This window comes from Diceros bicornis, chromosome 18, assembly GCF_020826845.1.
Source record: "Diceros bicornis minor isolate mBicDic1 chromosome 18, mDicBic1.mat.cur, whole genome shotgun sequence".
Taxonomy (NCBI): Eukaryota; Metazoa; Chordata; class Mammalia; order Perissodactyla; family Rhinocerotidae; genus Diceros; species Diceros bicornis.
The window spans coordinates 26,560,477-26,573,880 of record NC_080757.1 but is presented as its reverse complement, the minus strand read 5'-3'; the positions used below and the strand labels follow the sequence as shown (position 1 = coordinate 26,573,880).

Here is a 13,404-nt window from a genome sequence, read left to right as displayed (position 1 = left end):
AGCTATTATTTTTGAGGAGAAAATATGTGATAGAAAATCAAGAGAAACAACAGAGGCAAATTTTTCATTACTAAAACAATTACATCTCTCTACATAAGTCTTCTTATATCACAAGATTCACTCATTTCCACATATTTGTTTACAAAATTATGTTAAAATAAAGTAACTGTTGTTTGACATTACTACAGCAATTATCTTTTATCTCCTATATGCAGTTTTCACTGTTCTAGTGGATATTTCCCATCAACTGCTATTATTTCTTCCCCCTTTTTTTTTAAAATTTTATTTATTTATTTATTTTTCCCCCAAAGCCCCAGTAGATAGTTGTACGTCATAGCTGCACATCCTTCTAGTTGCTGTATGTGGGACGCAGCCTCAGCATGGCCGGAGAAGCGGTGCATCGGTGCGCGCCTGGAATCCGAACCCGGGCCACCAGCAGCGGAGCGCGCACACCTAACCGCTAAGCCATGGGGCCGGCCCCTATTTCTTCCTTTTTTAAAACAACAGCAAACCCTCTTTTGACCCTATACTTTCCGCTCCAGCTAAAGCCCCATTTCTCTCCTTCCCCTTATTATAAAACTCCTAGGAAGAGTGTCTAAACTTCCTCTATCAAATTTTCCTCCTCTTACTCTTTCTTGAACCAACTCCAATAATGATTATGGTATCCCACCAGAAGCTACTTTGTCAAGGTCACCAATGACCTCCAAATTGCTAAACCCAATGGTCATTTCTCAGTCTTCCCCTTACCTGAACTATCAACAGTACTCGAAATACTTTTTTTTTTAACTGAGTTATAATTGACATATAACGAAATACTTATCTTCTTGAAATACTTTCTTCACTTAGCTTTCAGGACACTCTCTCCTGAATTTCCTCCTATTTTACTTGCAGCTCTTTCTCAGTCTCGTTTTGCCTTGTTTCTCCATTCATACCCCCACCTCTTAACAGTGAGTACTTTTCCCCTTTTCTATCTACGCTCAATCCCTTGATGACCTCATTCAGTCACAAGCCTTTGAACACTATCTCTATGCCACTGACTCCCAAATTGGTATCTCCAGCCTAGACCTCACCTACAGTCAATTCTTGTAACCAGAAAACTGGACTTCACTATTTTCAAGTCTGATAAGCACCTCAAAGGTAACTTACCTCAAACTGAACTCGTGACTTCCCCTTAAACGGATGTTTCAGTCTTTACTGTATCAGTTAATGGCAACTCTACCTTTCCAGCTGCTTAGTTAAAAAAAAAAACCTAAGTAATAAGGATATTTGCATTTGTTGTTCCTTCTGCCTAAATTCTCTTGCCCCAGACATCCATAGGTCTCAATGTCTCATCTCTTTACTCAAATGTCATCTTTTCAGACCTCCTCTGACTATCTCATTTAAAATTATATTACCACTCCCACAACATTCCCTGCTTTATTTTTCTTAGTAGCACTTTTCACTAAATAACATGATATACATTCTAGTTATTTTAGTTTATCATTTGTTTCCCCCTACCAGAAAGTAAGTTCCATGAGTCCAGGAATTTTTGTTCACTGCGGAAACCCCAGAACCTAGAACAGTACCTGGCACATAGCAGGCATTTAATAAATATTTGTGGCTATTACCTTGCTCTGTCTTGGATCACTTGCTCTGGGGAAGCCAGCTGCCATGTCATGAAAACACATCAAGCAGCCCTACAGAGAGGCCCACAGCACAAGGCACTGCCAACAGCCACGTGAGTAAGCCGTCCTAGAAGTAGGTGCTCCAACCCCATTCCAGCTTTCAGATGATCACAGCCATAGCTGACATCTTGATTGCAACCATATGAGAGACCATGAGCCAGAACCACTATTGAAACTAAATATACAACAGTTCATGATTGAATTAGAACTACATTTAGAAACATGGATAAATCTCGAAAACAATGCCCAGTGAAAACTGCTAGCTGAAAAGAGATCTTTTGATTATGATAGAAGGCTTACCCAACGATTAACAATTTTAACAACATTACCACGACTCTCAGAACTATACGAGACTCACAAAGTCTTATATTCTCTAGCTTCCTAGGCAATGTAGAAATCCATGCTAACCACAATGGGTAGCCATTTAGCCACCTGAACACTCCTAGTGAAGGAAAGGCTCACTACAGTTCACAAAATAATGCTTTTTATTTTTTTATCAGCTATAATGATTTTTGTTTCACTGAGCTAAAATCTGCTTCTCTTTTTTATAGCTCTCCACAGGTATTTTTTTTTAAATCAGGCTAATTCCTCTTCTAGATGACAGAACTTTACAAACATTAAACCAGCTATAACTGTCCTCAGTATTTCTATTCCAGGCTACATCTTGCCAAATTATCCTGTTTAAGTCTAGGAGAGTAGCAGCATGATATAGTGGAAAGAGCTTGTACTCTTAAGTTGAACAAAGCTATACTCAAAATGCCAACTATGTGGACTTGGTCAATTTACTAAAGGCAGTTTCTTAACTGATGAACTGGAAACAATTCCCACCTTCCTGTCATTTTATGAAGTGTAACAATGAAATAACATGTAAAGCACTTCTATAGTACCTGGCACACAAAAAAACACTCAATTTGTTAATTTTCTTCCTATTATAATATGATCTTATAACCATCTCCCACTTGATCACCCTTCTCTGGATATATATATTTTTTTGTGAGGAAGATCGGCCCTGAGCTAACATCCATGCCAATCCTCCTCTTTTTGCTGAGGAAGACTGGCCCTGAGCTAACATCTGTGCCGATCTTCCTCCACTTTATGTGGGATGCTGCCACAGCATGGCTGACAAGTGGTGCGTCGGTGCATGCCCGGGATCGGAACCTGGGCCGCCAGCAGCAGAGCGCGCGCACTTAACCACTACACCAAGGGGCTGGCCCTCTGGATATATTTTTAAGTATAGAACATAGTGGCATAACTGTTCCCTTATTCTGGATATTCTATTATCGCATTCTAAGACTGCATTATTTCTTATGGCTAAGTTACACTTAACACTGTTAGATTATCTTATGCTCATGAGTAATCAACTAAAAAAATATATCCCTAGTTCTTTTTCATATGAAATGCTGCGAAGAAAGCAGATGTCTCCCAAATAATGTTCTGAACTTAAGCTTAGAACTTTATATTTCTTCTTATTAAATTTCACATTATTACTGTCAGCCTATTTTTAAAAACATTTTATTTGGAGATCATTTCAAATGTACAAAGCTATAAAAATAAAAATAGGACAAAGAACACCCATATACTTTTTTACTCTTTACTCAGATTCACCTATTGATGACATTTTGCCCCACTTGCTTTATTGTTTTCTATCTATCTATATATACACAGAAACACTCTGTGTGTATGTATAAAATATTTTAAATCACGGCCCTTTACCCTAAATACTTCAACCTGTATTTCTACAAATATGGATATTCTCTTTCTTATATAACCACACAGAGTTATGAGCTTCATAAATTTACATTGATATAATTCTTTTTTTTTTTTTTTTTTTGTGAGGAGGATCGGCCCTGAGCTAACATCTGCCAATCCGCCTCTTTTTGCTGAGGAAGACTGGTCCTGGGCTAACATCCACGCCCATCTTCCCCTACTTTATATGGGACGCCGTCACAGCATTGCTTGACAAGCGGTGAGTCCGTGCACACCCGGGATCGGAACCAGCAAACCCCGGGGCCGCCACAGTGGAGCACGCGCACTTAACGGCTTGCGCCACCGGGCTGGCCCCTATTGATATAATTCTTACATAACCTACCATCTACCATCCATATTCCAAATTATCAGATGGCCTAATAACAACCTTTATAGGATCCAGCCTAGGATCAGGAATAGCATTTACTTGTAACCTTTCTTTAGCCTCCTTTAATCTGGATTGAGGTTATGCATTCTTGGCCAGAGTACTACATAGGGGATATTGTGTCCCTCTCAACATATCACACATCTGGAAGCACACATTGTCCAACTACTACCCATTAATGATGGTAATTTTGATCATTCAGTCAGGTATTGCCTGATTACTCTCTAATCACTATTTTTTCTCTCTTGCAATTAAAAGCAGTCTGTAGGAAGACACTTTAAAATAATACTAATATCCTGCTGCCTAAGTACTTTTGAACATTTGTGCAATATACAAAATCGAGGACTATACACTCTATTTCCTTCTCCTTATAGTAACAAATGTTGAAACAAGCCGAGGAAAAAACACAGCATCACATCAATCAAGATCTTTCTCTCTTCAAATACACACCAATCTATTAATCAATATCTTTTGTGTAGATTAATACATTCTGCAAGAAACTCATCTAATGCTATTATCCAGTCTCTATTTCCCCACCCTCACAACACCCCAATAAAACCAACACAGAGGGTATGTAATAGAGAAATGACCTGATAGTAGTTCATAAGAAAAATATCTAGAGATCTGAGTTTAATAAGCCAACAAACGTGATATGATTACTAAAAGCTAATGACAGTTGGGATTCCAGGACTCCATTATTAGAAGTACAACACTCAGGTAGCAGGAACTGAACATTTCCATTGTACTTTAAACTGGTCAGATCACATTTTGCACAATGTCCTCAATTCTGGAACCACATTTGTTGAAGGAAACATCTAGAGGAATATGACAAGAATAACGACGGGTCTGAAATTAGTCTAGAGGAAAGACAAGAGAAACAAGCTAGCCAATTTTGAATAGGTAAATAACTGTCATTATGCAAAAGGCAAAATAAGTACACTGCCCTGTTTTAATCTCAGCACACAAAACTAGAGCCAACGTCTGAAAGATTCAAGAAGGCAGATTTTTAACTCACAATAAAATAACAGAGTTGTTCAATAACGCAAGAGTTTGTACTTTAAAACATTAAGTAAAGATTACTGAAGATATTCAAGCAGCGGTTGGATTATTTTTTGTCTGAATTACTCTAGAGGGTATCTCTGAACTCAGCAGGAATGCCTGAAACAGAAAAACCAGCTGGTTTTCCTGCTCCTTCTGCCAGTCCTTCACTTGTTCCTTCTCTTCCTTTACACAATTACTTCAGGATTTCAAGGCTTACTTGAGATGCTTTGCACACACGATTCATATATACAAAATAACTTGCTATCTACTTTTCCAAACTGAAAGTTCACCTTAATTTTGTTTTTTTGGTGAGGAAGATTGGCCCTGAGCTAACATCTGTTGCCAATCTTTCCTCTTTTTGCTTGAGGAAGATTGTCCCTGAGCTAATATCTGTGTCAGTCTTTCTCTATTTTGTATGTGGGACGCTGCCACAGCGTGGCTTGATGAGCGGTGTGTAGGTCTGCGCCCAGGATCCGAATCTGTGAACCCCAGGCCACCGAAGTGGAGCGTGCGAACTTAACCACTATGCCACCGGACCCACCACTCACCTTACTTTTGAACCTGGAGTAAGACCTTGCCCTCAGTCTAGTGGGCATAAAAAACCCTTTATTCTCTAGTACTATTAATTCCTTGCCCCCCACGCCCTTCTTCAAAGCTCATTAATGTTAAAAACAGCAGTAGTCAACCTGAAATTTACCATCTACCTGAAATGTAAATAGCCGCTATCATCTTCCCCTATCTTTTTCCTTACTAACAACTGGAGGGTCAATTGTATCATATGCTTATACTATGAATGTATAAATGAATGACCTAGGTAACTTAGACAGCCTTCTAGTTCTGCAAAAGTCTATAAAATATGCAAAGTGCCTAGAATACTGCTACAGGCCCCTAAATGTTATCCTTGCCTCTAGATTTATTACCCTACAATTTTAGTCATTATAGTAGCCAAAATGATCCGTGAAAAACAAACTGGATCACGTCACTGCCCTACTTCAATAAACAACAATAATAGTAACAGCTAACATTTATAGAGCACTTCCTATGGGCTAGGCGCTATTTTAAGCACTTTACATATATTAAGTCATCTAATACTCACAACAGCATGAGGTAAGTACCATTATCAGCCCCACTTTACAGCAGACAAAACCATGTGACAATATATTAAGTAATTTGCCCAAGTTTGCATAGTAAGTAACAGCAGTGGGACTGGAACCTAGGAATTTTGGCTCCAAAGTCTATCTCTTAACCACTATGGTATACTTTCTCTCCTACTCTTCAATCCCTTCCCAAAAGCATTTAAAATAAAATTCCTTATCATGGTCTACAAAGTCGTGTAGGATTTAGTTCTTGCCTACCACCCACGTCTTCACCAAACTCCTTACCTTAGCCTGCATGTCCCTTCTTAATGGGGTAAGCGTCCTCATCTCCATCTTCATTTTATATCTCTAGCTCCTCTTTCTCACACCAGCTTCATTCCTGTTCCTTAAAGACACCAAGCCCTTTCCTTCCTGCATGAGGATTCTTTGTTTGCAAACCATAATTTCCAGCTCAGATTTACTTAGGCCAAAAACGTAACCCAGAAAAAAATCAAGTAGCTCACACAACAGACAAGAAGCTGAAGAACAAGGCATGTAAACATGGCAGTTCCAAACAAACAGGCAGGAAAACCCAACCGTATCAATGGGCACTGCCAAAGGAGGTCAGTATCACTAGCATAAATTCAGTCCGACCAGTTTTTTTTTTGTTTTTAATTCACAATTCAAAATCCTGGAATACGGGGCCGGCCCCGTGGCTTAGTGGTTAAGCGCGCGCGCTCCGCTGCTGGCGGCCCGGGTTCGGATCTGGGCACGCACCGACACACCGCTTCTCCGGCCATGCTGAGGCTGCGTCCCACATACAGCAACTAGATGGATGTGCAACTATGACATACAACTATCTACTGGGGCTTTGGGGAAAAAATGGAGGAAGATTGGCAATAGATGTTAGCTCAGAGCCAGTCTTCCTCAGCAAAAAGAGGAGGATTAGCATGGATGTTAGCTGAGGGCTGATCTTCCTCAAAAAAAAAAAGAACAAAAAAACAAAAAAACAAAATCCTGGAATAGAGAATCTGACTGATCTAGCTAGAGTCACATGCCTGACCTTTTATATGCTTTGGATCTTGAATACGAATGTCTAAACTAAGACTGCACCTAGGGGAGATAGAATTTCCCAAAAGGAAATCAGAATGTTATTTAGCAGGAAAAGAGAATATATGCTGGATAACCCCCCACCCCCATACCCCCCAAATCCTATGCCCACTAATTGCCTAACGGCCTTTGTGAACACAATGGCTCTGCTTTGACTAGTATTTTCCTTGGACTCTTCTCTTTCAGGTCTTGCTCAAACGTCACCTTCTTAAAGAATGTCCTTGATCATCCTCTCTAAAGTAGCCCTCTCCTGCTACCCACTGTCCCTCTCACCAAATACTGGCACATCATCTTGTTTAATTCCTTTATGACACTTTTTAGAATAATTTTCTCATTTGTTTGCTTATCTATTACCCCTACTAGATTATAAGCTCCATGAAGATTGGGACTATGTGCATTTGATCACCAAAGATGAACAAGAGAGAAAAATATGGTAGGTAGAATGATCTTTTGAAAATGCAAATCAGATGATGTTACTCTTTAGCTTGATACCCTTCAATGTTTCTCAGTATACTTAGATTAGAATGCAGATATCTGCCATGACGTGGCCCACGTCTTCCTCATTAACTCCAGCCTTTTGATAATTCCTAGAACATGCCAAGCTCTTTCCCAATTCAGGATCCATGCCTGAAATATTCTTCAACAGGTTCTTCACAAGAATAGATCCTTCTCAGCCACCAAATTTCAGCTAAAATAACACTTCCTAAAAGGAGCATTGCTATCATACTATCTAAAATAGTTTTTCCCTTCTAAATTATTATTTATCACAGGACCCCATTTATTTCTTTCACGATATTTCCTAATCCGTTATTATTTCATTCACAAGCTTACTTCTTTATTGCCTGTCTCCCCAACTACATAGTCTTGCTCCATGAGAGCAGACAGAGTATATCTGTACTCTCTCTCTAAAGCCTAACGCTGTACTTGGCACCAAGTTAGTACTCAAGTGTCTGTTAGAGGAAAGAAGAAGAGAAGGAAAAAATTGGTGTTTTCTTCTAAAGAAAATTTAATTAGCACATTCAAGGTAAGAAATTCCTATAGCTTTAATCTTCTAGCCTTCCTTCCAAAACCAGGTAGACCAGAAAATAAGTATTTTTATTTTGTCATGGAGAATTTACTTCACTAGCTAAAGAAATAAAGACTTTTGAAGGCTCTTAAGAGAAATATGAAGGGCTGAAGTACAGAAGGACATTTAGAAATAGTTTTAAGGGTAACATCAAGGCATACATATACTTCCCTAAGTATAAACAGGAATTACCAAAATAATGAACATGATTCATGATCAAAGAGCAACTGGCACTGAAATCCATACTTTAACCTTCCCCCAATTAGTTTTAAAGCATTTAATATAACATCATCATATTTCTACCCCCACTATGTGTTCAAATGAGGGTTTAGTTCTCAGTCTCTTTTATTTTACCACCACAGATGGTAGAAAATCCAGTATGATTTCACCAAATGTAAGTCCTACTTACCAAGCGCTCTTGCTACTGCCAGAAAAGGAATCTGGTCAATAACTGTGCTCCTTCTAACAGGTCCATTGTGAGTGAGCCGAGGTCGTTTCCAAACTACACGATTCACCCCAGACTTGTTCATTACACTAAAAAAGAGAGTTCACATAAATACTCTAAATGATTAAAATATAACAACTAACGTAGCTCGATATGTTAAATAACTAACAAAATCAGATTATATCATCACAAAATAATGACTTGTTTGTTTCAAATACAAAGATGCATAAACTAAAGTTCCTGTTCAAAGAGGAAAGACAAAATAGCGTAGCCTAAGATAAGGAAAATTTGGAGATTACTGAAGTAGGCTAGACAGAATGGAATGGAAGTAATGGGAAGAAAAATGTAGCTATTACGTCAAAGGAAAAAAACAAGATAACTTGATAACTAAAAAAATTGAGGGGAGAAAGAAGAGATTATAAATGGAAAGGCATTAAATAGTGATAAAAGAAATTGAAAAGGAATGGCTATACAGTTTTTAAAGGATTTGAGGGTACTGAAATCAGTAGAACTTGAGTTTTAATATTTCTGATATGAAGAGTTAAGAGGAAATATCTCAATAGAAATATCTATGTATCTATGTATCTGTGTATGTAGATATTTCCGTAATTAGAAGTATGAGACTAGACTTTAGAAACAGATCAGCTGCAGAGATGTAGATTTGAAGTTACAGAATAAGAAAACCATCCTAAAAATTTAGCAGAGGAGCAACAGAAATCTGTAATTAGTACACAGAGGAGTTAGTACACTGCAGGGTGCCTAAAACATGGAAATATGGTCAAACATTTGAGCAAAAAAAATAATAATCAAAACACAATAGAGATGGTTTCTCAACCTCTGCCTGGTATGGCTGGAATGGGAAACTGACTGTTAAATCAATTTACTCATAATCTGTCTGAATGAAAAAAAAAAATCAACAGAACACAAATGTTCCTCTGGAAGGCTATAACAGGTGGAGGGAAGAGTGGCAAAGAACATTTCCAAGAAACAATATTAGCCTACCTGATATTAGGTCCACCTAACAGACATATGCATAAGACAGAAGTTGATTCTCAACACTCTCAAAAACAGATGACATTAAGATAATCTAATTAAGTTTTCTCATTCAGGTCCCATATGTACCCAGAAACCCTCTGATTATACCTGAAATTTCATTCCATCTAAGGCAGGCCAGCCGACAATAATATGTGGTCTTCTTGGCAGTTATTTTTCTTATTATTGAGTTTTCTCATTATTTTATTGCTTGTTATATAATCCTGATGTATACATGAGTCTCTTACTAGTTTACTATGTTGACTCTGAGTAGCATGACTCTATCCCCCTAAATTTGATGAACACTGAATACATCTACACTAAAACTAAACTGGCTTCAAGATATGGAAAGCTGAAGAGAGGACCAATAATGGTGACCACCTCCAAAGGAATGTCAATTTAAAATACCCTACACCTCAGCAGCAGCCAGCCAGTTAACCTCCATCTATGGCTCTTCTATCTCTGCTCTAACTTCAAAGGAACGAAGATCCTAGAGAAAGCAGAGATAACAAACGGAATAAAAGTGCTAAGATAAGCAAAATAAAGGCATAAACCTTATAAACGAGAAAAGACCAATCTTTCTCTGAGCCAAGAAAAACATGAAGAGGGCAGAAGAATAGCCTCCATCTTCTTTCTAAAATAGAAAACAAGCTCATCTGACAAGGGTAGGCCAGATTTGAGCAGCTCTGTTTCATGAAACTTCCTGCAATGATGGAAATGTTCACTCTGCACTGTCTACTACAGTAGCCACTAGCCATGTGTGGCTACTGAACATTGTAAACGTGGCTAGTGCAAATGACAAATTGAATTTTTTATTTCATTTAATTTACATTTAAATTTAAACAGCTATATGCGGCTAGTGGCTACTATAATGGACCGCACAGAGGAGGAATGAAGTACAGAATGATCAGAAAAAACGCTGTCGACGATAACATAGAAGAGAAATTCAAGAGTTGCTCATTTTTTTTCACTCGTTTACCATCCCTTTTGAGAAAACCAGTTTAATTCACAATTCTGAAAGCAACATTGTTCTAAGTCATAGCAAGAGTTAGAATATCAAAGGCACTCTTTTTGTTATCTTTTGCTTTCTTCAATGCTGATCCTCAAAAAGCAAATAGGAGAATAAAGACCAAATCTACCATTCACAAAATCTATGAAACTTAAGACTTACAGGAGATGAGACACCAACAACATTCTGCCTTCATACCACCTTAAGCCCTATTGCTCTTTCCTAAAGCTGCTCCCTAAAAAGTAAGGCTTAATACTTAAGTAATTACAGTAGCTACCCAAATTGCTTCCAATATTACTCTACTAGGAACTCTCTTAATAACTTAATATTCAAGGAGATTATGGTCTCTGTGTTTCTGAGGAGCAAAAGACAAAATAATGGTACTGGTTAAAACAAAGTTTTAAATTCATTTTCAAAAAACCCAAGTGATGTTATAAAAGATGCTGTTATTGAACTTTCCGACATTGTCCTGTATGATTAAAAGGCATACACAAAGGAACGGCCTGATATGCAGAGAGCTGACTGAGCAGCAACAGAAGGCTGGAAAAACAGAGCACTGGCCAGTTGCCTAGGGTGAGATGGAGGAAAGAAGGAAATAATTTATAATAAAATAGCTCAATTTGTGCAAAAAGACACTTGCTCCCAAATGGCAAAGAGCATCTCTCCAGCTATCCAAATGGTATTTTAAGTGATAAGACAAAAAACATAAACCCTAAAAGAAAGTTATTAAAATCAAAGAAAATATAATTTAAAAATTCATATAGAAAAATAAAGAAAGAACAGTCAAGAAAAATATTTTTAAAAGACTAATGAGAAGGGATCAGGCCTACTAATATTAAAAATTATAATAAAGCCTCAATTTTAAAAAAATATAGCACTGACACATGGGCAGTATAAAAAAATAGAAAGCCCAGAAAAAGACCCCAATATACACAAGATTTCAGTTTATAATTGCAAAGCCCACTTTGCAAGACTACCAGCAGTGGTCTCAGATATAGCCTGACCTTCGCACTCATAGGATCAGATAGACTATACCATGACATCAGACTCATTTAACTTTGTAGGATACAGGACAGGAAACAATATGCCAGCATGGCAGCTTCAGTCATGTTGTCTTCAGCAGTGATCCTTACAGAAATCCAGGAGCCATTTTCTAGCCCCTCCAAGGAAGATTCATATGCCACAGGAATCAGTGTCTTATAACAGCCCATGAGTTCTTGGTCCCTGCACAAGTCAAACTGCACGTATACAGGGCAGCTAAGGTCTGTGCTACCCAACAGAAATTGACAGTCCTTTCAAAATCTTCCCTATCCAGATGCAGTTCCAGTCAAAGGTCATTCTACAATAAGCAATGTTGCCTTATAACAAACAGAACTGACATTCCATATTTATCTTAACCAGAGAAACAGTGCTAGAAGAGGGTAAACTCAAGGTCATCTTCCCATTGAAGAAGGGTTTTAAGCCTGGTAAGCCTTCTAATCAGTAAGGAAAAGATGTATAATTGTTCAAGTGGCTACTAACAGCCATCAAGAAAAAAATATTAACTTTTATCTCTACCACACAGCTTAGATTTTAAACTCCAGAGAGACTGAAGACTAAAAGGTAAAAGATGAAACCACACAAGTACTAGAAAAGTGGTTCTCAAAATACGGTTCAGGAGTCCCTGGGAATCTCCCAGACCTTTTTGGGGGGGGGGGGTCTGTGAGGTCAAAATTATTTTTATAATACTACTAAGACCATGTGTATACAGTGGAGTTTTTGAGAGACTATATGACTTGATATGATATTGTATAATAAAATGTGTCAATACTCGGATGACCTACATAACTCAGCGAACCAATATTTTACAGATGACCAATGCATATGTTACAAAATCATGCACGAGGGCTACATACTATATGATTCCAACTATATGACATCCTGGAAAAGGCAAAACTATGAAGACAATAAAAAGACCAATGGTTGTCAGGAGGAAGGGAGAAATAGGGAAAGCACAGAAGATTTTTAGGTCAGTGAAATTATTCTATGGTAAATACATATCATTATACACTTGTCAAAACCCCAGAATGTACAATATCTAGAGCAACCATAACGTAAACTAGGGACTTGGGGTGATAATGATGTGTCACGTAGGGTCACCAACTCTAGCAAATGTACCACTCCTGTGCAGGGTATTGACAGTGGGAGAGACTGTGCCAGTAGGAGGGTGCATGGAGTATATTGTCAACTCTCTGTACTTCCGCTCAATTTTGCTGTCAACCTAAAACTGCTCTAAAAAATAAAGTCTATTAATAAATTAAAAAAAAATACATGGATAAAAAAATCATTTAACCAATGACTCTTAATTGATAGACCTATTGCTCTTAACGTATGTGTATGAAAAGGTCATTGATATGATTTCAGATACCACACTATTATTAACCTTTAAGAAACTAATTCTTCTTGAGTTTTGGAATAGTATCAAAGAAGAATATCCCTCACACACGGGAAAGCTACTGAAATACTCCTCTCTTTTCCAACTATATATCTATGTAGGATCAGATTTTACTTCAGATACTGCAACCAAAATAACATATCACAACAGATTGAACGCAGAAGCAGATATGAGGATCTAGCTGCTACCAATTAAGCCAGACATCAAGAGACTTGCAAAAATATAAAACAATATCAATCCTCTCACTAAATGCTTGTTTTGGAAAACAGCTATTTTTTCATAAAAAATGTTCTTTATGGGGGCCTGCCTGGTGGCGCAGTGGTTAAGTGCACGCGCTCTGCTTTGGTGGTCCAGGGTTCGCAGGTTCAGATTCTGGGCGCGCACCGACGCCCGGCT

General features: G+C 38.0%; 1 protein-coding gene across 2 annotated transcripts in view; it reads right to left on the bottom strand.

The window, feature by feature from the left end:
* Positions 1-13,404, bottom strand: part of PPM1D (protein phosphatase, Mg2+/Mn2+ dependent 1D) — a 61,837-nt gene that overhangs the window by 28,652 nt on the left and 19,781 nt on the right. For both annotated transcript variants that reach the window (XM_058560480.1, XM_058560479.1), the window contains exon 3: positions 8,498-8,622. In XM_058560480.1, coding sequence (XP_058416463.1) covers positions 8,498-8,622 — 125 coding nt within the window. The remainder of the gene's footprint in view (positions 1-8,497; positions 8,623-13,404) is intronic.